The following is a 25,711-nucleotide window of genomic DNA, read 5'->3' as shown; positions in this document are numbered from 1 at the left end:
CAGAAATTACAACCAACCGAGTTATTTCCCTCGCTGCAAGACGTGCCAGGTTACCTGCCAGGAAGCGAAAGCGTTGAACAAACCAACCTCCCGGTACATTTACCCCACCGAGCCAAAGCAGCGCAGCGCACAGAGGGAAAGCACGACTAAAAAAGCAAAAACTCAGCCGCGAAAAGTATTTCTAATGCTGCGTTTGTGGCAGCTTTTACCTTTTCAGCTGGCGATGGAGGAAATAATGGTCTAGAACAACTGCAAACTTCTGTCATTTTGAGATCTGCGTGGACTTGTGCACCTGGTAAGATCTGGAAATGGTTGTTCGGCTTCCAGATCAGTATGGGAGAACCTGAAGCCGTAGCTGGTGCTGGCAGAAGTGTTTTGCATCCCGGTAGATAGAGATAGCCTGCTCGCAGTGACGGCTGCTGACACGCACCCTGACACCGTTCCACCTGGGCTGCGTTCCTCCTCCCTGGACCATTGCCCAGGCTGCGATCTACTCTCAAAGCCTTGCTAAGGATCAAGGCAGTGGCTGACAACAGGTTCAGTGAAAAAACAGTTCCTAAATGTCACACAGGGGATCGGGATGGCATTATTAGAAGCAGACAACAAACACTCAGGAAAAACTCTGCTTAATGGCATCAGGTAATGATGCTGCAAGATATCCCCCAGCTCCTGCCTAAAGAAGTAATTAAAACCAGAACACTACTTTTCACATTATGAAAACTGATGCGGACCTGCATAGGAAATCAAGCTGCATTTTGCAAGATTAAGCCCACAATGTGCATTTAATAGCTCTCTTGATGCCCCTCTGCCTCCTGGCAGTACGTTGGGGCTCCGCACAGACATCCGCTCCTCACTGCAGAGAAGGAGTAGCCTCAGAGCAGCTCAGTGCCCTCTTCATCCCCCAAAAGAACAGAACCAGGGTGGTGGTGGGTGCTCCTGGGCTGGCCACCCTCTGCATCGTTCCTCCACGCACAAGCTCCCAGGATGGGGAGGTGGGAAGGGCAGTTGGAGATGGGTAGGAAAGACAGATCTGCACTGCAAGCCCTCTTCTGCAAGAGGAATAGCGAAGGAAAATTATGTGTTACAGGACCTACAAGCCAAACCTTGCCTGCAAGCCAGAGCGAGCAACTCGCTGCAGACCAGCTCCTTCGAGCCTCCTGGGAAGAGACAAGCATCGCACCTGCCCTTACAGGCAGCAGCAGGAGCTGAACCCAACGCTGGTGGAGCCAAAAGAAGGAGCATGGGGTGCCTCTGCCAGCATTAGCATGGAGACTGCTTGTCCCTGGGGGCAGAGAATGGACAGGCAGCCCCGAGGCCCCGGGAGTCGCTCTGGGCTTCTTCCTCTCCTCAGTTTTAAATAATAAATGTTTTGTTGCATTTCAGTGTTGGGAAGAACCAAGGATGTGATCAGTGTGAGCTGGAGAACAGGAAGGGCTTTTGTTTTAGCCATGGTTTCACTGAGGCTCATCAAGTTTTCTAGCTCCAAAGTTCTTGTGCAGAAGATGAAGCTGAAGCAGAGCGGCAAAAGCTGGAGAATCACTGTCTGCAAGGTGACAGCCTAGCAAGAATGACACCAACATGTGTGCAACCGGGCTCTGGGTAAACAGGTTATTAAAAACATCTTAATGGAAGGAAAAATAAAAAGATTTTATAGCTTAACCGCTTTAGTGCTTGTGTTTTGGATCCAGGGACCAAGGCTAGACAGACACGTGTGCAGACGCACAGACAGCAGCCCCTGGAGCTCTCTGCTGAGCATCCGTGCCTGCAGAACAGCCAAACCAGACCCAGAGCTCCGTGGAAACGGTCCCTGTAAAGACCGATTGCCACAACGCTCGGGAGATGAGAGGCAGGACACCCCCTGACAAGAGCGGGAGCGTTGGTAGTGTTGGCGCATGTCAGACTGATCCCAGCCCGAGTGGCTTGGATTACACAAAGCCTCTGTTATCACCAAAACGAGACAAGATCAAAAATGACACCTCTAGCTTCACGCACGCTGCAATCACCGGAATGTTTTTGATTAAAATGTTCATTAACAGTACAACCCACCGCATATTCAGCCCATTTTTAAGAACAAGAAGGGAGAGCCAGGGAACTACAAGCTCCATTCCTAAGCGTGGTCCTCTCAGGATTCCTTTCCCAAGGACAAGAGAGTAAATCAGGAACAGTCAACAAGGATTTAGCAACAGCAAGCCTGTCCGAGTGGATGGCTGTCTATAAATACAGAAGGCGTTAGACAGACGATGCTAGAGCTGTGGATGTGACTCACCACCTCCCGTCCACACCAAGGGACCACGCTGGCTGGCATCCACATCCCCTGTCTATCAGCCACGCTCAGGAAAAAACAGCTAACATGACTTTAAAACCTAAAGGGGAAGTTGATTTGGAGAGATTAGGTGGGATGAGCCACCCTGCATTTTAACTATTTTTTTCCCCCCTTCAGCGACAGAAAATGTCAAACAGTCTCAATCGACCAATCCACAATTGGGTCAGAACTTCCCAGGCATCAGAAGAAGCCCCCACGAGTCTTTAACAGACTTTCATAGGCTTCATGCAGGTCCCAAAACCCTACTTGGTTTTCCCATAATAGCTTTGAATCCACTTCTGTGTATGAGGAAAACTCATCCACAAACACAGACATTAACACACATTTTTCTTACTGCCTAAAGCACTCGTTCTGCCTTTGGTGATTTGCATTCAGGGTATCGGTTCCTCTCCCTTTCGACACTGCAAGGAAATTAATTAACTGAATAGTAACTGTAAGTATCACAAAGCTTGGGAGGCCAAGGCAGGAAATCTGAAGGTTAGCCATCATATTTAATGTATGCACGAGATAAAAATCAAAATGAACTTGAGTCAGGGGAAGGACGGGGAGGCCATTGGCATTATAGTAATGCTGCTTGTTCTGGGTTTTTTTAACATGAAAGCCTATATTTATCTTTATGATTTCAATGAAGCATTTTTCTCCTTTCTAGAGAGAGAAGAGGGGTGTAATTCCTTACTACCGAATATCAATTCTGGAAGACCAGCTCCAAAGTGTCCCTGCACCCAATTCAAAGTCCCTGCAGCAGGAGCCAGGGCGCTACCAAGAGCTGCTCCCTGCACGTTTAGAGGTGATGCCAAGCTATCCAGGTCCTTCCCAGAGCGATTCACTCATGGGGCTCAAGGAGAGCCTCTCCTCTCGCAGAAGAGGTGTTATTGAAACCAGATCCCCAGCCTCTCTCCCAAACAGGCGATTTCCTCAAGCATCAAACCATCGCAGGCGACACCAGCTCTTCCTTAACCAAACTGATGTGAAGAACACAAGAAGAAAATCCCCCTGCCCACCCTCCAGAGCCACCTTTCTCCTGCATCGTCTCCCTGCCCCTCCGGACTACACATTTTTAATTGCTGATCAACAGCTATTTCTCTTCTATTTTAACAAGGACTCGTGGAACAGATTTTTTTGTGATATCTGAGCAGGAGGGCAGGCTCAGATTTGGATTTCCAGGTGGATACCCAGCAAAACAAACAACGGCACATGCACGCTTCAGGAAAGCAGAATTTGGACTTCTTCCTGGGAGAAAGGAAGGAGGGAGATGGCAAGTGCCATGAAAGCCATGTTTAGTTTTGTTTTAGTTTTACAGCTTGTCAATTATCCCCAATTCACACCACAGGAAGAAAACATGCTGCAAAAAAAAAAAAAAAGACTGAAAAAAACCCACTTTCCATTTCAAGTTATTTTTGCAAAGTGGTATTTAATGAGAGACTCCAGCCAAAATTAACGCTCTGCTGTAAAGTTCCCCAAAGCGTAAAAAGATTTGCTGCCAGAATGAATTAAAGACATCTTTCTGCAGCGAGAAGTGAAGTTTCAAGCAAACTTTGGCAGTCATGGTGCAGGCTCCAAACTGTTCTGGATGTGGGTGGATCCCCATCCACGACCTTCACTAGAGGGAGAGGCTTAAACTGAATTAAATGAAGGGGGAGCTTCATTTATGACCCAGTTTATTTTAAATCTCTCCCTGAGGGTGTGACTATTTTACCTTATCTGGAATATTTGACTCTCCTTCCCAAGCTCAAGAAGCAAATTTTACTGCGGAAGCGCAGCTCCTACAGCAATTCAGTGCAGCCACAGGGTTTGTTTGCATGATGAAAACAGGCTAGAGAAAATTAATCTACCGGCTACTTAATATTTAAAGCTGCTTAAACAGGTCAGATCCCCGGCTCATAAGAACCGAGAACAGATCGCAGAGATTACGGGAAATACAGCTCTGGATATTTATATAAATTAATACTTGGGGAGTGTAACAAGATCAACAGGAGCCTCTAATCTAATACTGACATCACCCTCTTCGCAGCTCAGATCACCTCTCTGTTACACGACGGGGATGTACTCAAAGCTGACACCTGAAACTAGAGAGGGTGTTAGAAACCTTCCCAAAACCTCCCGCGTGTTTTGCCTGAACGGTTTTCAGATGGGCTTAATGCTTTTCAAGGCAAGCCCTCCTTCCTGAGCCAGCCTACCAAGGGTTAGCCTACGTCAGCAGGGTGTGTATTTGCTACAAAAAAATACAGAAGAACATAATTTTGTTGTTAATGGTTTGGGTTTTTTTTTTTCCTGAATGATGGTCCGATTGATTATTTAATAGAAAGTTCAGCGTCTACACGTAATCACTAACACTCTTGTGATTTTGCAGTTACCCCTAATTTGCTCTCACTTAGGCAAGAAACCAAATGGGAATTTCTCATTGCGAGACAAGGAAAAAAAACAGTTATCCCTGGGAGCTGACTTCTCCTCTCTCCATTCCTGCATCGACTTGCGTTTAGTCAAACACAGGTATTTCCCTAGGACAAGCATTTCCCCTGGAAACAGAATTTAACGCTGTATTTTCCGGCCAGACAGGAACAATTACACCAGACAGCGCGTATGAGCAAAGATCACGCTCCTAATTGGATATCTAAAATAAATTCTGTATAACAGCATAATTGCATTTGCAGAGCAGGGAGCGTTGGGGAAGGTAGCGTTGCTTTTGCTGTGCTGGGCTAATTAATTTGGTACAACTTGAAGAGGGAGATAAGGCCCCAGGGACGTGTTGGCCTGGACCATTAATGCTGTATTTGAGCAGGAGGGGCGAGGAGGGGAACTGGAAGCAGCATCCAATTCCTTCCTCGGCTCAGCTGTTCAACTCCGTCTCCTTCCAAAGCCACCCATTCTGCTTCAGCGGGCTGAAAATGATCTGGACATGAAAGGACAATAGCCAGAGCTTCTAATGGGAGAGGATCGATACATCTGAACAGGCAGCAGCTCTAAAAAAGCTCGCTGACCTGTAAATCAAAGTTACTTTATTGACATGGTCAAGACGGTGTCAACGTGCAGTTAGATGTAGGTTCCTCATTCCCCCCTTTTTGGCAGCAATTCTATCCTATCTTGAAATGCAACCCAATTTAAGTTAATTTTTCCTACTTCAGCTGCATATCTAACTGAAGAAAAAGTGATCTTTCAACCGCTTTAAATCAACCCTTCTTGTAGTAACTGCCTCCACCGTCACATACACAGTGTAAAACGTATGGAGATTTGTAAGCACGGAATTAAGGTGCGAGAACAGCACATAGATTTTTGCCAGACTAATGTCTACGCAGCCCAAAGCAGAATTTATTAAGAACATTTGTTTAGAAACCAGCAAGATACTTTTTAAAAGTCATACAGAAAACATTAAGACAAGACTGGCTCCTGTGAAAACAGCGATGGGACATCTCAGGCTGAGCTGTGAGGAATAAATTGCTCCTCTGCATACTGCAATCAAGACTATTCAAAGAGAAAAAACGAAGGCTACACAGTATTTTACAGGGCCATAAACACCAAGGGAAATAAAACATCTTTCCCTAAGGTGTATCTTCCAATGCAAAAAGCTCTTATTCAAAACAAAGCTTCTTCAAGCTCCCCAGAGGAAAGGCTTTCCAGCTGCCGAGTCCCTCTTAGGGAGGGGAGCATAAAAAACGTTTCATGGAAAGTCATTGTGACCCATCACTTCTGGCTGCATATAAAGAGCAGACTGTGACTTTTTCTGGCTCACACTCCACCACGAACAACATTGCCTCCCCAGCACTCAAAAGAGTGACCAACATCTGTCTGATGGACATCTGACATGGGGCTCACACCCTAGAGGGGATCAGAAAGCCAAGGCGTTGCACAGCCTCCTTGGCTACTGGATGAGTAATGAAGCTTTCCAGGAAACAAAACCTTTCCACTTTCAGTTTTGTAACTCTACTCAAAGACACAAGCAGGCCACCCCAAGTCAGCCCGTGGCGGCTCTCTCCAGACATTCACGTCTTCAGACTCCAAAATACTACCTGAAACAATTTGTGTGCTACCAGTTAAGGAGTACAGACCCAGACCCGACGCACAGCTGAACCCCTTTGCATGCCTGGCCTTGTACGCACTTCTTATGCATTGTTCCTCAGCAAGGCAGAAGGTATCAAAGAGATTTAATTGAGGTTTTGGTCCTCCTCTGCTCCTAAATAAGACATGTTCTTAAAAGTGCCTTGAATAAACCAAGGGAGAGCAGATAAAAATGATGCAAACCCACCCATGATCATAAAAAAACTGCAGCTCCAGTTTTGGTTTCCAGCCACCTCAACCCTTCTTTGGTATCGAGCTTCCGGTCTAACTCAGATGCTCAACTTTTGAACTTTTGTTTCTACCCCTCACCACAAGGAACAAACTCTCAGCTGCTGCATTCCCAGCCACAGTCTGGTCAACCACACAGCCATCTCGGCAGAGAACAACTTCACGGTTACACAATTGCTGGGATCGTATCCTCCTTTCCCACCGCCTACAGCACGTGTGATGCAGAACCGAGCGACGTGAGAACGGCACCACTCATGTTTCACCACGGGCAACACAAGCTCCCAGGAAAACAGCAGCACTTTCTTTGATTACCATCCCCAGAAACTGAGCAGGATGGACAGTCACACAGCACCCATAAATTACCGGTTTTACCTTGCGCCACTTCATTCTTTAATGCAACCAGTTCCTCCAAGAGAAGCTCTAAGGTCCTACTCCAGATCAATGCACCCTACAGACCAAACCAGCTCCAAACCTGCTCGTAAACCCTCTGGAGGGCTGAGAAAACCAGCTCAGCTCTCTTCTAGCAGCCAGAAACTCCTCTCCAGCCTGTGCTTTGCTATGAGGTTAGGGAGCAATCGTGCAACCGGCTCAGCCGGCAAGCCTGAAGAAGGGGCAGCATCCAGGCATGGGATGCTGTGGAGCACACATTGGGATGCTGTGTGGCTCTCCCAGGCTCTCCATAGCTGGAAGAGGATGTGTGTCATTAGCCGAGGGCTTTCGGTCACACAAAAGCATCACGACGTCCCCTTAATCAACCTCCAACACCAGCAAGACTTCCTAGTAAGCCAGATGCAAGTTAGATACGTGTCCTCCCTTGCCCATGTGTGATGGTCTATGGCAGAGGGAAGCAAAGCATTGCTCTACGCTGGTGTTGGGAGGATCCAGCACCATCCAAGCCTGAGCCCGTCAGCCCTTGGAGCCAAGCAGAGCCAGGAGGAAGAGGAGGTGAGGAAGAGCACATATTGCAATCCCCTTACATTCACACAAAAAGCACGGCATTGGCTGGAGGGATAACTATAAACCCAGCAATATTGTCCTTTTTGAAGAACACAAATACCTGATTACAAAATCACAGCCCATTTGCTCACCTCCCCCCCCAAACACTGGCAGAAAGCCACTCTGCCCCACGGCTCTTCTCAACTATAATAAGGAGATTTCAAACCTTTGCATTCCCAAATTATCCAAATAATCTATTGCTGAGGATCGGGACCTCCACTTGCAAAGGGCCCAGAGCCCATCGGAGATCGGACATGGGCATCCACCAGTTAAAAAAAGCAATGCAATTAACAACATCTAACTGTTGGGGGGTGTTCAGCATTCATGTCCACTGCTAAAGGAGATTCCGGCAGAACCAGGATCTGGAAGTAGCCCCCAGCACACACAATCCTGCAGTGGTAACCAAGTGTTGTCTATTTTCTAACAGTTGCTTTAAACCCACTGAATTCTATTACCAACACCTCATTTTTGTGTGTGAGGGTTGGGTTTTGGGTTTGTTTTTTTGTGTAAGCCACCCACAGAAAAGTTCTGCAAAAGTTTTTCCTGTAGAACAACAGGAATAAAGATGCCAAAACACCCAGGGAGAACGCTTGGAGCCACAGCAGCAACAAGAACCCTGGGCTGTACATCAGCCCCAGCTCTGTCCATCCTTATTACGCTGCGATCTCCCAGAGCACGGCCACAAGGATGTCCGAAAGCCAAGGAGAACGGGGTGGGAAGCTGAGAGACTGAAATATATCTCCAGCACAACAGACACTGAAAACATTAAACCGCAAAGAAAGAAATGAGCCAGACAGTGCTTCGCCCCTGCACCGTGCAGGGCTGTGGGGTGGGATGAGCAACCATCGCCAAAAGGCATTTTTTTTCCAGTTTTTTTGAGTAAAACACTAAGTGGGCGGAGGGAGGAGAAGTTCTGCATTTATTCTTCAGCCCTGAAATACATAACAAAGCCTGGCTGCTAACGTGACAAAGACAAACCCAAGCCATTATTAAGTTACCTTGAGCACAGAGACAAGTTAAATACCCCTTTTTGCCTCCAGTTTCTTCCTGTGCTCCATCAAAGGAAGCTCCTTCTGCTCCTGCTGCCACACTACCAGAATCAGACTAATAACAGCCCTGCTTAGGTGAATAACAGGTTTCTATGAAGCGATAACACTACCTGATGCCTTATCTTTATTATACAGGATCTTCATACCATGACACTGTTATTAGGAGTTAAAAAAAAAACCCTCTAAATCATAAGAAAAAAAAAAAAGACACTTAAGAAGGTGGGTTTTGAACAGTTCCTCCATCCACGTTTGCAGAACAGCAGTGCTCAGCAAAACGAGGCTTTTCTTCTTATCCCCAGGACAAATACATGCAAAACCTGGTGGCTACAGGGAAGAAATCCTTCCCTCTGGTCCATCTTGGGAGGTTTAATACCTATGCAAACACAGCCTCATCTTTGGCAAGTTCCTCTCTGCCCACACAGAATTCTGAGGCTGCTTTACACCTCTTGAAGTTTTACCCTCACTCATTTTATACCCCGCTAAAACAGACGTTTAAAGCTGCTTAAGATTATTTTTCTCCATGCATGTAAAAGATAACATTATTCACTTTGTCAGCTTTGTTGGTGGAGCCCAAAGCTGAACATGGGTTGGTTTTGGTTTTATTTGTAATTAATTTACAAGGAGGGGAACTCAGAGTATCACCTACTGATTTGTCAGTAATGATTCTGCTTTATACATTTTCAAACTCCAGTATTTTAAATTTGCTTTCAAGCCTATGGGGCTTCAGAGAACACTGCAATCGTGTTTCCATGCACCTCCCCAACGTAATAGAAGCAACAACTTCAATGCCTCTTTGTCTCTTCCCTTAAGGAAAAGTTAAATTCTCACCTCACAGGACTCCAGGAGCTGGGTCTTCCAGAAAAACTCCAGGGAAGAAGTCACAGAAGTGTTTTAACTCTACTGATACCTGTTGGGAACTCAAAGCTGCGTGGGAGAGCAGCAGGTGAACAGGATCCTGACCCCCGGGACTGACAAGGGAAGGAGGACCCAAAGCAGGTAAGCACACCCCAGCAGCGCCAACACAGACCTGCATCTCCTGATGATCCCATCAAGAACCAAGTTACAACAAAATGACCTTTATTAACAACGCCCAGACACAGCAGGATGGGCTGAAGCATCACAACCAGCTTGGGTACCACATACCCACTGCTGTTGTCATCTCCGCGTCACCCCGAGCATCCGCCAGCACTCCTCTTTGTCTCTGCATCTCCTCCAGCCACAACGGAGCTGCTGTTTCACAAGATGCAACTACTTGAGATGCAGAAGGGCAAGTGGCAGGGAAGCAGGAGGAGAATGGTAGAGCAGGGGTAATGCACATCTGCTCAGCCAGCAGCCAGGCGAGCTCCTCTCCTGCTTTGGCAGGTCCCAGACTCACAACTCTCCTCTCTTTGCTCCATCAGTGCCCATCGATCTGGTCCTCCCCAACAAGTTCAGCGGGCAGAGAGGTGCAAGGCAAACTGCAGCCCTTCCCAGAGGTGGCAGCCTAAAACCCCACAGAGAAGCCATCCCACCCCACAAGAGCCCACTGCGAGATGCTTTAAGCTCCTGTGTGCAGAGCATCCCCCATCCAGGAAAGTCGAGATATTTCTAGTAGGGTTTAAATATTCCCCCCCAACACAGTGAGCCCAGCTCCGTGCAGGCAGAAGGGCTCATCTGGCAGAATTAAGCGTGCCAGAGAAATTTAAAAACCTCAAAAAGAACCCAAAGCAGACAGAAGTACTTTTGGCTTCGGGTGAGGGCTGAAACGATAAAACAAAGGACACTCGAGTCTTTAATGTACATCAGAGTCCCATCTCACAGCATCATCCTTTTCTATTGCAAAAGAACAGATTTTGCTCACACTGCCAAAAATCACCAGGAACTATGAAAATGCAATGAGGCTTCATCTTCCATCAATAAACTCATTTTTTTTTTCTATAGAGCCTCTCACCCACCCCAGCAGCTGTATGCTAATTCCTCCTCAGCACTACTTTATTATCACTTGGAACAGATGTTACAGTCGCTTCAAAATCTGGAGGTTACAAAAACTATTAACCTAATCTGGGCGCCAGGCTGAGGGTTTGTGGCGGTGGTGTTTAGCACCGAGGGGAGCAGCTCAGCCCCCTCCTGCTGCGGGGAGCAGTGGTCCCTGACAGCAGCACGGACCCAGCAGCTAGAGACGGCTGCTCCCCCGCTGCAGCACCCCGAACAATCGATAGCGAGGATGGAATCGAAAACGACATGACAAAAATATCCCCAAATGTTGTATAATCATGGAATGGGTTGGGTTGAAAGGGACCTCAAAGCCCATCCAGTCCCACCTCCTGCCATGGGCAGGGACACCTCCCACTGGATCAGGGGCTCCAAACCCCATCCAACCTGGCCTGGAACCCCTCCAGGGATGGGGCAGCCACCACTGCTTTGGGCAACCCGGGCCAGGGCCTCCCCACCTGAACAGCAAAACATTTCTTCCTAAAATCTCATCCCAATCTCCCCTCTTCCAGATGAAAACCATTCCCCTCGTCCTCTCCCTGCCCTCCCTAATCCAGAGCCCCTCCCCAGCTTTCCTGGAGCCCCTTTCAGTCTTGGAAGCTGCTCTAAGGTCTCCTTGGAGCCTTCTCTCCTCCAGGCTGAACAACCCCAACTCTCCCAGCCTGTCCCATGTGGGAGATGCTCCATCCTTCGGATCATCTCCATGGCCTCCTCTGAGCTCTCTCCAACAGATCCACATCCTTCTTGTGCTGAGAACTCCACAACCGAACTCAGGACTCCAAGTGAGGCTGAAGATGCAGAGATTGAGGGAGATGGTGTGATTTATAAGCTCGTTCCAAAAACTCCGGGAAATCAGCTACGACATGGGTTTTAAAAACTTGGGACACAAACGTGTATGCAATGACCTTTTTCTTTTCTGAGGGGGTGTCTGCCCTGTTGGGGCGTGTGCGCAAACAAAGTCCTTTCAACCACAGACAAATTCAGCTGCAAAAGGTTTAGCACTCCCCATGGAGTTCGTTTCTCCAGTGCAGTCCAGTGTGTCTCCTGGAGTAATTAATGCCAGAATCTATTTATGACCTTTGAATAAACTGTTCTTTTCTGAAGGGAAAGCTGTTAAACACGTTAGCAAATATAATTAAGAGGGAAGGGGGGGATAACAAAAATCTGGAATTAAATCTCTCTCTAATTAGAAGTGTTTCTTGCAACAGCTAAAAAACCCACTAGCAAGCAGATACTGCAGTTTCATTAAAGCTTTCTCATTACCCTTCCTGAGATAACCGAGCTGTCAATACAAGGGAAGTTTATTTCCAACCTTTGCCACCTCTAAGAAAAAACGTTTCAATGTTCCTCCCTGTGGGTGAAGCTTGGCGACGTGCACCCCAACACGGTGAGGCTGGAAAGCCTTCCAGCAAGGGATGAGCGAGACTTGTACGGCCACACTCGCCTTTCCCAGCCAGGGCTGCTTTATCACGGCTGCATCTCTCCTCCTTCATGAGCCTCCCAACCACCGACCATGTTGCAAGGAACAGGTTTTGCTGCCCATAGCTCAGGACATTTGACCAAGTTTGCTGTATCTCAGACTCAGTCCTCATCAGGGAGACACTGATTGCATCATGCACGAAGATGCCATGGTAAGGTAGGTGGGAAGTGGCAGCGATTAAAGCTGGGAAGCCCCTGCAAAACACCCTCACTCCATCAGCATGAACATCCCTACTCCGGCAACCTGAACATCTCTACCCCGACCACTGGAGAAACCAAAACTCAACCGACATATGAGAAAGGGTTAAAGTTAAATAACAAATCTGCAAAGCAATCCCACACTCGGCCCTCATCACTGTGATTGAAAATGTAGAGGGAAGGGTGTTTCACATCTGGCAAGAGCCTAGATTTATTTTTTTTTTCCTAATTATTTTAGAAGGTCCACCAAAAACTCCAGTTTTACGTAAAAATATTTGAGCTCAGGTAATACTTCTCCATCTCCCTTTGGCTTCACAACCAAAAGATGACCTAAGCAGCGAGATGCTCAGTGAATCGTGGTCACTGGGAGAGCCACGCAGGGGCAAGTGGAGCAGGGATGTCTCCCTGAGAATATCAGCTCGCAGCACAGACCTCAGCAAACCTCAGGGCAGGACGTGAAATGAGAGCGTTGCAACTTCACACAGAAAAATCCCCCCTTTTGGAGGGAGCCCTGAGCTGGGCAGCAGACCACACGGCCAGCCTTCCTCCTGGGATGCTCACCGCTGTCCTGGCTAACTCTGCACTCCCAGCCCTCTGGCAATATGAAGTTCTTTGGTCTATTTTGTTGATTGAAAGCTAACTATTTGGTAAAAGACACTTGCATCCATATGCAAGATCCCCAGGAGCAGACACCTCAGCTGGCTCCAAAGCCACAAGCTGCCACCAACACTGTGATAACTCTCAGACCCCAAAACCCAAAGTTCTGTCATCACCATGGCCATCCCACTGAGACCTTGTGGGCTCTGCCCAACACCACTTGGTTTGGCGCCAGATCACCAGCTACAAAGCCACGTTTCCCCGTGCAGAGCGAGCATCTGCTTACAGAAGAAGAAGAAGAACCGAAGTCCTGCGTCCAGCTCGCCTGCCCAGAGCCTCAGCAGCTCCCAGGAAACAGCCCCAAGCCCTGCAGCAGCGTTAGAAAAGAGACGAGGAAGCTGATCGAGAAAGGGAGGGGAGCATAAAACTCTTCAAAGTAACTTACTGAATTTACTAGAGAAGGTTTTGTTTAATTTTGTGTATAAAGTCACAATTCTCCCACAGCTAGCCGTAAACTTGTCTTTTATTTCCTCTCCTCCCCTCTCTGAGGCTACGAGCGACTTCCTTGGAAGATCACTCACATGAGAAAGCGCTTCCCGTAAATGCAAAGGGTCTCGATGTGCACACAAGTTTGTCCCCGACGCTGTACGCATTTCCTGTCCTGAGGATGTGCCATTCCGCTTGGGATTCCCACTGTTTAACCCACTCCAGCTCTTAAAAAAAAATACACAATTTCTATTTATATATATATATATATCTATATCTCCCATTACATACATACAAATATACATATCTCCCATTCTTGTTTCTTTGACCACAGAGATGAGCCAAACCTCTCAGGAACAGGGCTCAACTTCAGGAAAAACCTGTATCCTTGCATGAACTTGGATGCTTCCAGCGTAGCTGCCAACACTCCAAGTACCCGATAAACCCAAAGGGGCCAAACAGCCTGTCCTAGAAAGCAAAACCAGCTTATACTGCACGCCTCCCTTCGGAGCAGCCTCGGGGACGCGTGCTCAGCACGGACACACCAGCGGTCCTGCACAAGGCACGGCCGTGGGGCTTTCCTGCAGAGACGTGGAGGGTGTCCCCTCCACGGGTCTCACCCTGCAGCAGCTCCGCCGCGGAGCACGGGGGATACCACGCTCCTGGCTGCTCACGGATAGGGCGTTACGGTTGTTTTCCGCACAGCCAAATACTTCCGTCATGCACATGAGTTCAGCGGATTTCACAGATAATTCTGTGTTCGCAGCAGTAAACACAAATCACTTCTCCCGCTCCTCCCCTTCTCCATCTACAAAACCCTCCTCTGTTCCCTCCTCAGCCCCTTTCAGACACCAGATGTTCCATTTAGCTGTAAACCACTATAAAACACAACAAAAGATACGAATGCTATAAAAGGGCCAATTTACTCCCCCCCCTCCAGCAATATTAAAGCGTATGCTTGAAGAGAAAGAGCAAATTTCCTCTATGGGAACCTTTTAACTTTCCCCCTCTCCCGGTTTATCAAACCCCATTCGTCTGCAGGCAGAGCTAAGGTCCCAACACAAGCAAGAGTAGATCGGAACCAGGAGAGAGGACGGAGCCGACGCTGCTCCTGACAATGCCACGCAAGATGGGAGATGCTCCCCAGGTCCAGCAAGCCCTGCAAATTCAATCCTAAGAAGTCAGGCAGCATCACAGCAAATAAAAACTGATTTACAAGTGGTCCCTACCACAGGCAGTGCTACAGAGTCTACTGACGGGGGAGGTCACCACATCACACCACCGAGGAGCCAAACGAGTAGAGCGAGTCAGGATATGACTCAGGCTGGTGGGTTTCCAAGGAGGGGAAGGAGGACCTTCCAGCTGAATCCTTGCTGTCCAGACCGGGCAGGCCCACGGGTTACGAAACAAGAAGAACAGATTTCACATTGCCTCTCGCTACCCAAGCAACAGCGCGTCGGGCGGAAGAGAGACAATGGGCAGGCAGCATCCTTTGTCCTTTATTCTTTGACGGGAAGGGCTCACAGCCCTCACATCAGGTTGAGACAACCGGTTTGGACTTCAGAAGAAAAAGGCTCTTAAAACTAAAGATCTTCCAAAGCGTGTTCTTGCTAGACAGGCTGGGAAGTTTGATGGCCAAACCATTACTCTCCAGTGACTTCTCCCAAGGATAACTGATTTTTTTGCAGAGCAAGAGGGCTTAGAGCCTACACAGTAGCAACCTAACCCATCTGCACCCATATTTTATTCCAGTTCTTTCTATGGTGCAGTCCTTCTGGCTTTTGCTAGAGCAATAACGGCCTTTACAGAATCACAAGGTTGGAAAGGACCCATTGGATCATCGAGTCCAACCATTCCTAACACTCCCTAAACCATGTCCCTCAGCACTTCATCCACCCGTTCCTTGAACACCTCCAGGGAAGGCGACTCGACCACCTCCCTGGGCAGCTGTTCCAGTGCCCGATGACTCTTCCTGTGAAGAATTTTTTTCTGATATCCAACCTGAACCTCCCCTGGCACAGCTTGAGGCCATTCCCTCTTGTCCTGTCCCCTGTCACTGGGGAGAAGAGCCCAGCTCCCTCCTCTCCACAACCTCCTTTCAGGCAGTTGTAGAGAGTAATAAGGTCTCCCCTCAGCCTCCTCTTCTCCAGGCTAAACAACCCCAGCTCTCTCAGCCGCTCCTCGTCAGACTTGTTCTCCAGCCCCTCACCAGCTTTGTTGCTCTTCTCTGGACACGCTCCAGAGTCTCAACATCCTTCTTGTGGCGAGGGGTCCAGAACTGAACACAGTACTCGAGGTGCGGTCTCACCAGTGCTGAGTACAGAGGGAGAATAACCTCCCTGGATCTGCTGGTGACCCCATTTCTGATCCCTTTGACACAGGAGGAGAGGACTCCGATGATCCAATTACCTGTTACAGGTGTACCCCTGTGAAAATCTTTTGCCTTAGCTCAGCCTCACCGCTAGCATGGACTGGACTCAGCAGGGCTGAGCTAGAATGGGATCCCAGTCCAACATTCCCAGAAGCAACAGCAGTACAAAACACCCACGTACTGAGAGTAAGTAGATCATAATCACAGGGTTCAGCAGTAGCAAGGTCACCGATAAACCCAAGGTAGGAGAGACCTGGACAGCAGGTGCTCGAGCTGCATAGTTTTGTTAAACATGAAACTATGCACTTTGCCGGCTGGTTTGGCCGACGTCCACCTGCACCGAGTCGCAGCCAGGCAGGAGAGCCCCAGCCCTGCCAACACGGGAGGCTCCGAGCCATCGCGGAGGGTGGAGGACAAGGAGTGGTTGCCTTCGAGTTGTATCATGGGATGAAGCACAGCCCTGAGCTGCAACCAAAGAAAACACGGGGGGTGGGAAGTCAAGTTTTATTAGAAACAGATCTTTTTTTCCAGGCTTTTTCTTGCAGGGGACATACAACCCTGGGAAAAGCAATTTCATTAACACCAAGTTTGAAGTTGTCAAATGCAGACTGTAAGTAAGGGCTGCCCTGAAAAAGGTCCTCCCCTTCCTTAGAAAAGGAGCATCGGGCACACAGTTTAGAGTAAGGAAGCAAGAAACACCACGGGAGTGGCAGGTGAACCCCAGGAGGCTGCTGTCGCCCTAAGGATGTGCCCAAATTAGAGCCCTCAGGCCAATCCCAACAGGAGAGGTGCAGGTGACTCAGGACAGGCTGGCAGCAGGGACAGGACCAGGCTCTGCCTGGGGCCAGCGCGCGCAGAAGCGGCACCGATGAGCCCCGTGGGTCCCGGGATGCTGCACAGGCAGCTGGGCAGCCAGATGGACCCAGCACCAATGCAAGAACAGGTGACCCTGGCAGGGCACTGAGCAAGGCTTCGGGTGGGATCAGACACGCAGGGAGCTGTGCTGATTGCTGGGAGAGCAGCCACGGGACTGCCAAGAGCCCAAGGGATCCAACCAATGTTAAGGGTAGTACGAGGATGCAGGAGAAGGGGAAGCTGTGTGCAAGTCAAAGAAGGTGGATCCATGCTTTAAAAACCAAAGCAGACCATCTTCACTTCCCAGAGGAGTTACCAAGCTCACTGTACTTAACTGCCTCCACCAACTCTCCACATTAATCCTCTCCACCCCAACACGGACACCTTACACGTCCAGCAAGCCTTCCACTCTCCCATCCGCGATGGGCCTAAACAGAATCATAGAATGGGTTGGGTTGGGTTTAAAACCCATCCAGTTCCACCCCTGCCATGGGCAGGGACACCTCCCACTGGATCAGGGGCTCTGAGCCCCATCCAACCTGGCCTGGAACCCCTCCAGGGATGGGGCAGCCACCACTGCTCTGGGCACCCTGGGCCAGGGCCTCCCCACCCTCACAGCAAAACATTTCCTCCTAAGATCTCATCTGAATCTCCCCCTTTAGCTTAAAGAACCTGGGTTCCATCCCAGCTCTGCCCAGAGCAGCCCCAGCCCACGCTGGTGGGACATGTGGGATGAGCATATTTGAGAGACGACCAAACGCAGGCTTAGGGAGAAATCAAATGGAGAAGTTTTGCAGGGAAAAACCTCAACCGCTGGGGAAAAAAAAAGGTTTGTCTCTTTAAGAAGGGACAAAGAAGCAGATCAAAAATTTGCCCTCAGGTCAGACTGAAGCAACACGTCTGTCAGTGCCAAAAATCAGGTCCCTTCTGGCTCCGGATGAGCTGGAGCAAGCTAAGGGTCTGTGAGACAGCAGCTCCCACACCCGCAGGCAGTGACACAGGGTGATGGGTCAGCCCCGTCCCATTGGGTATGGGCGAGGTGGTGATGCCCAACCCTTCGCTATAACCACATCCTCAGCGCAGACGTTGCTTGACCTTGCCTCAATTTCTGCAGCTCTCACTCCTCGCCCAACTGCCTCGTTCAGCCACGGCAGTGAAGCATCACGAGTGCCATTGGCAAAAATTTACTCGTTCCTCCCTGGAGGGCCCAAGCGCCAAGGTGCCCCTTTTTCTTGGCGGTACAGTCAGCAGGAAGGATCATCACCAAGAAGGATGGACAAGCCAAGCATTTTTTACAGCTCATCAACATGCTGTTGAGATACAAGGCAGCTTCCAAGCCTGGTCCCAACTTGAAAAGCAATAAATACGACTGGGTTTGTGTTTTTAAAGGCATCTATTCATTCGAGACGTTGTTCCTGCTAGGTATTTAATGCAGGTATTTAACTCTCCTCAATCATTCAAGGGGAGAGAGGAGAGTTTTCACTGCTTTTCATGCTTCTTGGCAAAGCCAACAGGATCCATCTAACACTTTCCATCTTCTTCTGCCCCAACAGAATACATATGAGCCTTCAGCTGCAGGTTTAGTTACGTCTTATAACCTCGCCAAACGGAAAAAAAAAAAGAGGGTACTACCTCTAGCTAACAGAAGGTTTTATTTGACACGCAGGACGCATGAAGGGGGGCTGGGAAGAAAGACTACAATCGGTTCCTATTTGTAAGGAGTTCACAAGTTTGGCTGTCCAAGACAGAGCACCTTTTTTCCCCCCCTTTGTAAAGCTCAGCACATCCGAACGGGAAGTCAGTGAGACACAGTAAACAGTGATATGTAATGAGGCCATTTTTTATAGCCGTTTTTGGAACAGAACTCAATTTCACGAAGCAGAGAGTAAATAAAAAGGCAGAGGACCTGAGCAGGGTAAATCACAGCTACGCCGTCCTTGCTCACACAACCCACCTACCCAGTCAGCTCTGATAACACTGAATTATATTTAACTACTATCATGACATATGGAAACAATTACAAGCATTGTAGCTATAAAGCCTTCAAGTGGCACCTTAAAAAGTCCCAAAGCCTCGTGAATAATTACTGGTACCAAACATGCCGATGTGTCTTCATCTCCCACGTACCTGGGGGGAGGAAGCAGTTGCTACAAACCACCTGGTCCCAATTGTCACAGCAAGTGAGTGCCTACATCATCAATAAATGGGAATTTGATGGTAAATTATTGCCATCCTCCAGCAGAAACAACAGCCATGAAGCCACCTGACAGTTCAGTCAGGTGTGGGGCGTTGCACCCATCAATCGTAGGAAGTCGGTTGTCGGCGTGGTTCCTTAATAAGAGCAAAACAGAGCGATGGGCAGCCAACTCATCCCGCCAATTACGTCTGCTGTATCTCATCAGTCTCCAGAGCCCTAATAAAACCTCCAGGCACTGCGGACCGAGATGGATTATCTCTAGAGAGATGTCAATATGCTTCAAAATAAGAATCCCTAATGAGCTGGCCATTACTGCTAACTTAAAGCCTGTGCGCACACAAATACACACATTAAATATACAGCTGCTTCATTTCAAGCCTCCAGGAGATCTTGAAGCAGAAATAAAAGATCTTCAGCAGTGTTCAGGTCAACCTTAAAAGACTGAACGCAACGCAATATCAACGGGAGTCTTCACATTAAAACAAATCATACGATCAAGCCCTAGAAGTGCACAAAGGCTTTGGTGCGGGTACCAATTTTCATTGGTCTTAACACATTGAGGAATATAAGCGTTGTGGCAGGTAACACCGCAACAGTGTGCTAAGCCAGCCAGGACGGGGTCACGGGAAGATGGGGCAGTTGTTTTGGGATTATTGCTTTTTTCTTAGCAGTTTTCCCTTGAGGGAACCCACATCTCCTTTGGCTGCAGAGATTTCGGAGCAGAGATGCTCCTGGAGCGGGGCTGGAAAGCAGAGTGCAGGCTGGGACCCTTCTGATGCCCTGGGCAATGGTGTCAGCCCCATGGTAGCTCACTTTCCCTCACTACTCCTCAGGCATCTACACTTTGCCAAGAGGCACACATTTCCACACAGCCCTCTACAGCACCACCCCAGGTGCTGAGAGTTGGAACCGGGGATGCAAGACACCAAGGGAATTAAACTGGGGTGCTGGAAGCCACCAGAGAAAAAGCAGTGACCTGGGACACTGAGAGCAGCTCCCAATCTTCCATCTTCAGGGATAATTCCTGATCCACCTCCCACCTACAAAGGCAGCCAGCACAGCTGATCCAGCCCCCATGAGGGCTCCGCCAGGAGACGCGGCTGCACAAATCACGTTGCCTGAGCGGGGAGCAGCCTGCACCGGGGCTCCCCGAGCTTCTCTACCACTGTCCACATCCCTGTCAGGAAGAATTAATTTTACGGAAGGCAAACACAAAAATTGATTTAAAAAAGCAAAATTAAAAAAAAAAGAAAAACATATCAAAACACACTCAAATGCGCAATTTTTTATTGCACGGATTCTTTATGCCTCACTATGCCGAAACACAAGCAAAGAGTCATTTAATTTGTATTTGACCAGAGGCTTCATAAAATTACAATTCAAACCTAATTATCGATAAAAATCCAAAGCTCAGGGACCTTCACCTTGCTCGCAAAAGGAGCTTGGGATGCAAGGGCTGCGGTACCACTTGGTGCCAGAGGAAATCGGTGCCAAGGACAGGGGAACAAGGAGAGAAGCGAGCTTCTGGAGATGGCTCTGCACAGGGGAGAGGGATTGCAAGCCCGAGGGGTGCTACATCTGCTCCTATTTGCAAATTAAGATGTCCTTTGCATCACACCCTCGCAGCTGGCTGGCAAACCAGCTTGAATTACACCCCCTAAAATCCAATCACCGTAATAGACATAACAATCAATAAGCACTGAGGGCAAGTACACTCATCTCACTTCCCACCTCTCCAAAACCAGCCTCTACAGCACAAGCAATTAAGCAGAAATGAAGTTTTACTGTAGGCTCATCAGTGCTGGCCTCCCATACACCGACTTTCAGAAGAGAACTGGGCTTGACAATGTTTTTTCATGCTTATTTTGTTAACCCCTGCACAGCGTCTGTAGCTTTGGTTCATCCTTTCCTGCCAGACACCACCAAGAACTGAACTCAGGACTCCAGAATTAAGCTTGAAAATAAAGCAAACTTGAGATTGGAACTTAATAAGGTGATATTACTATTTATTTCAATATCAAGTAGTAAAAAAAACCAGCGGTGCGGCCAGCCTGGCCATTTCACCAGTCTAGTTTTTCTGCTGAAAAATGAAGTTTTTAGAAGGATGGGGACACCAGTTCACTCCTCCACAACAGGGAGCACCAGTCCCTGCAGCCTCACCCGCACTATCCTCGCTCGCTGGCAGCGGGACCCGCTGCTCTAACCTCACCCCACACCGCACAGGCTGCAAATAAACCCAAAAAAACATGGAAAAGGATAAAAAAAACCCCACAGTCATGAAAAACACGCACATACACCAGTGTGTGGATCTGAAAGCGTTTCTTTGCAGAGATGCGATTTCACCTCCAGCCTTTGAAAGGATGCTCACCTCGGGCAAAAATCTGTTTCTCATTACACACCTGCACAACCGCATTGAATTCACTGAGAAAGGTGGATGACAGAACATTACCGGGTGTTTCAAGTTGAGCGCAAGTGTCTTGTCCCTGGGCATTCTAATTGATTAACAGAACAAAAAGTAATCTCTGTATTAAGGCAGACGGCCCAAGCCAGGCAGGCAAAGCCAAAACTCATCAAAACCAACCTCTGGAGTTTCTAGGCACGCTCTGCCGTGTCGGAACACACCAACAGCTGTGGGACAAAGACAGGTCCTCTACACTCTGAAATTTAGCCCCGAGAGAGAAAACTGCTCACCAATAGCCGCAGCGAGGCTGAGGCACTGCAGGGATGTTTTGTCCCCAGCCCAGCTGGGCTCAGATCTCCTTCTTGGAGTTGTTCAGCCTGGTTGAGAAGGCTCCAGACAGACCTCAGAGCACTTTCCAGCACTGAAAAGGGCTGCAGGAAAGCTGGGGAGGGGCTCTTGATCAGGGAGTGCAGGGATAGGATGAAGGGAAATGGTTTTCAGCTGGAAGAGGGGAGATTGGGGTGAGATCTTGAACACCTGGGGGTGTTGAAGGCCAGGTTGGATGGGGTTTGGAGCAACCTGATCCAGTGGGAGGTATCCCTGCCCACGGCAAGGGGTGGAACTGGATGATCTTTAAGGTCCCTTCCAACCAAAACCATTCCATGCTTCCTTTCCCCCCGGGTTGCCAGAACTGCAGGTGCCCAAAAGGCGAAGAGCAGCAGGACATCTCCGATCTTCACCTACCCTGGGAGAGAAGCCAGATTCCCAAATTCATGAATTGCCAGAGAAACAACAAATACGTACGGGTAAGCTTAAAGACTCAAGTCTGGATGATGTAGGTCCCATCCTGGCTGGGGATAAGCATCAGCTGAGCCTTCCCCAGCATCCACTCCCACGCCAAGCGACGGCTCCGCACAGCCCCGTGGGCTCCGCTTTGGCCAGGCTGTGCCCATCGGCTCTGACAACCAGGTTCTTGCAGAGGTGACCACCAAAGCTACCGGATTCAGCCAACTCCCAGGCTTCTCCAAAAGCCACAAAAGCAGCCAGGTGGGGCAGATGGAAAGCAAGTTCACTAAGGACGGTTGGGCTGTGAACCTTCAACCTTCAGCCTCAGCAAGGGTAGCAGGAGCCTCCTTTCCAAACCACCACTGGGATCTTCCCTAGATCCCCTAGATTGCAGTTCCCAATTTTAAACTCATTCTTAATTCCCCACAGGGCAAATATTGAACTGAAATTAGGTTCGTAGCATAGTATTTCCTTAAAAGAAATGCACAGTATGCCATTCTTAGCATATTCTAAGAAGGCACAAGTCCCTGCACATCCACAGCTCCGGCGCGACAGTTTATATTTGGAAACATCAGCTCCTACAGAAGACAGTTTGATCAGTTTATAGCCTGGAAAGCTACGGGGGAAATCTCACAGCATTGTTCCACCCTCTGAAGAGGCATCGGGACAGGATGTTATTTACTCCACGCCAGCAGGTCTTGTGCGCCAAAGCGAGAGCTGACACAGGTTGGTTGGGGCTTCCCACCCCAGTGCTTTGGAGGATCGAGACCTCCGATTCCGCCAGCGAGAAGCGATGTCCTCACGTACACGCAGTAAAACACGCTTTGCTCCGCAAGGCACAGCCTGAACGCCCCACAGCCATCCTCAAACCCAGCAGCTCCCCGAGCACGCGGGGCTACCTCGTGCTGGGCGAGGAGATCAAACAGATGAAAAACACCATCACCCTGGAACAAAACTCTGGCGGAAGAAGACGGGAATAGCATTTGCCGGATAAGCAGCGCGCTCGCACAGCACATATCCAGAACTCATGCTCGCCTTATACGTTATTTATCTTTGAATGCTTGAATAAACAGCCTCGCGTGCCCTCGCTACCAGCAAACTTCCGTGGCCTTTTACCAATCAAACCTGTTGTTGTTCAGCTATAAAAGACCACAGTTCGCTGCCCGCTTGCGAGCACAGGGGCTGCTGGGAGGAAGGACAGCTTCATTTGTTTCTAATTGATTTCACTTCCCAATTCCCATGCAAATGCAGCTCGGCTTACAAGGACATAAGCATTTAAACCCCCAAAAACACCCACAGCCAATACTTTTTGGGTTGGGTTTTTTTTTCATTTGTTTAAGCCTGTTTCCACCCAAAACAACCAGGATCAGGAAACACTTCTAAGAAGAAAGCCCTAAAGCTCGCCAGTTCCCATGGAGCAGGAGGGGGAGCTGGGATGGAGCACTGATGGGGATGCTGAACCAGGGTCCCCATGGTCCCCCCAGGATCTCTGGGGCTCAGCCGGAGACGCAGACATGGGACCAGCACCACGCAGTCCCTGCCCCATCAGCCTCGAGAGCCTGGGTGGCTTCTTTCTTATTTATTTCCTTATTTTTCATCTTCCTGGCCAAAGTTTTGTCCTTCCAGCACCGCCTGCTCCTCCAGCACATCACAGCCCAACCAGTGCCTCGTTGAACACCCAGAAGTGATCCCATCTCCTCCTTTCAGCCCTCTTATTTCCTTTTGTTTCAAGGGGGGGGATGTTTCCCTCTTTCCTGGGGTGTTTTTCCTCTGTTCAGAGCCCTTTCTGCCTCCATCCCCACCTTTTTTTTTCCCTCCAGGGAGCTGGGGGTGAACTGGCAAGGAACGTGGGAGCAAAAGACTGGGGGGGCTGAAGGGCACTTTGGGGAAGGGGAGGGCAGTTTGGGGGGGGCTGAAGGGCGGTTTAGGGAAAGAAAGGGCAGTTTAGGGGGAGGCTAAAGGGCAGCTTAGGGAAAGAAAGGGGAGTTTGGGGGGCTGAAGGGCAGTTTAGGGAAAGAAAGGGCAGTTTGGGGGGCTGAAGGGCAGTTTAGGGGAATGGGGGACAGTTTGGGGGGCTGAAGGGCAGTTTAGGGAAAGAAAGGGCAGTTTCGAGGGGCTGAAGGACAGTTTAGGGGAATAGGGGGCAGTTTGGGGGGGCTGAAGGGCAGTTTAGGGGAATGGGGGCAGTTTGGAGGGGCTGAAGGGCAGTTTAGGGGAATGGGGGCAGTTTGGAGGGGCTGAAGGGCAGTTTAGGGGAATGGGGGCAGTTTGGGGAGAGAAAGGGCAGTTTAGGGGGAGGCTAAAGGGCAGCTTAGAGAAAGAAAGGGCAGTTTGGGGGCGCTGAAGGGCAGTTTGGGGAAAGAAAGGGCAGTTTGGGGAAGAGGAGGGCGATATGGGGGGCTGAAAAGCAGCTTGGGGAAAGGTGGAGGCAGTTTGGGGGAGGGAGGGAGATCAAGGCTAGTTTGGGGAAGGGGATTAAGGGAAGTTTAAGGGGAAGGGGGGGCTGAAGCAGACTCTGAAGCACTCTCCCCTCCCAACCCCGCATCCCACCAACTTCTGCGAGAGCAACAGCCGCCTCCAAGGAAAAGGGGGGGATGCTCGTAGGCGCGTGTGTCGTTCCCCCCCCCCCCCATCCCCTCCTCACCTGGGACATCTGCGGCCTGAAGTTGATGTCCTTGAGGTCGATGGAGCCGGGGGAGAGGTTGTGGAGCAGCTGGCAGAGCAGCACCCCGTCCCGCAGCGCCTGCGCCAGGTCGAAAACCACCGCCGACGGCCAAACCACCCGGTGGTTCGGGGGCAAAACTTTGCAGTCGATGAGCCATCGCCCGCACTGCCGCCACTCCTCCATGGCCACGGCCCCCGGTCACACAGCCCAGCCTTCCTCCTCCTCCTCCTCCTCCTCCTCCTCCTCCTCCTCCTCCTCCTCCACGCTCAGGGGCAGCGAGGGGATGCGCTGCACCGCGGCTCCGAACGGCCGCCCCGCTCCATCGCTCCGAGGAGGAGGAGGAGGAGGAGGAAGGAGGAGGAAGAACGAGGAGGAGGAAGAACGAGGAGGAGGAAGAACGAGGAGGAGGAAGAACGAGGAGGAGGAAGAACGAGGAGGAGGAGGTGGAGGAAGAAGAACGAGGAGGAGGAGGAGTAGGTGGTGGAGGAAGAACGAGGAGGAGGAGGTGGTGGAGGAAGAACGAGGAGGCAGAAAAAGGAGGTGGGGGAGGAAAAACAAGGAGGAGGAGGAGGAGGAAGAACGAGGAGGAGGAGGTGGAGAAAGAAGTGGAGGAAGAAAAAAAGAGGGAGAAGCAGAAGGAGGAGGAGGAGGAGGAAGAAGAGGGTTTTCCCGGCTGCCCCCGCCGCTCTCCGCCGCTTCGACCGCGGCTCAGACTCGCTGCATCCTCGCGGGAACAAAGCGGGATGGGATGGGAGCGAAACTGCGCTCGCAACTCCGGCTCAGCCCCTGCCCCGAGCCGCGCGGCCGCTGCCCGCCCCGAGGCCGCGGGGATGGGCGGAGCCGGGGCTGCCCCCGCCGCCCCTTTGTCTGCGGGAGGAGGGGGGGGGGGGGGACCGCCACCGCTCAGCAGCGCTTCTACCCTTGCCTCTTTGCCGGTTTTTCCTTTTCCCTCCCCTTCCCTCCCTTTTTCCCTCCCCTGACCCCTTTTTTCCTCCTTTAACCCCTTGTTTTCCCCTTCCCTTTCCTCCTTTCCCTCTTGTTTCCCCGTTTTCCCCG

General features: G+C 49.9%; 1 protein-coding gene across 4 annotated transcripts in view; it reads right to left on the bottom strand.

The window, feature by feature from the left end:
• Positions 1–24,890, bottom strand: part of VAV2 (vav guanine nucleotide exchange factor 2) — a 149,205-nt gene extending 124,315 nt beyond the window's left edge. For all 4 annotated transcript variants that reach the window (XM_054084152.1, XM_054084154.1, XM_054084153.1 and 1 more), the window contains exon 1: positions 24,635–24,890. In XM_054084152.1, coding sequence (XP_053940127.1) covers positions 24,635–24,838 — 204 coding nt within the window. In that variant the 5' untranslated portion in view covers positions 24,839–24,890. The remainder of the gene's footprint in view (positions 1–24,634) is intronic.
• Positions 24,891–25,711: the final 821 nt, after the last annotated feature.

This window comes from Cuculus canorus, chromosome 19 (genome assembly GCF_017976375.1).
Source record: "Cuculus canorus isolate bCucCan1 chromosome 19, bCucCan1.pri, whole genome shotgun sequence".
Lineage (NCBI taxonomy): Eukaryota > Metazoa > Chordata > Aves > Cuculiformes > Cuculidae > Cuculus > Cuculus canorus.
This window is presented reverse-complemented; position numbering and strand designations above follow the sequence as displayed.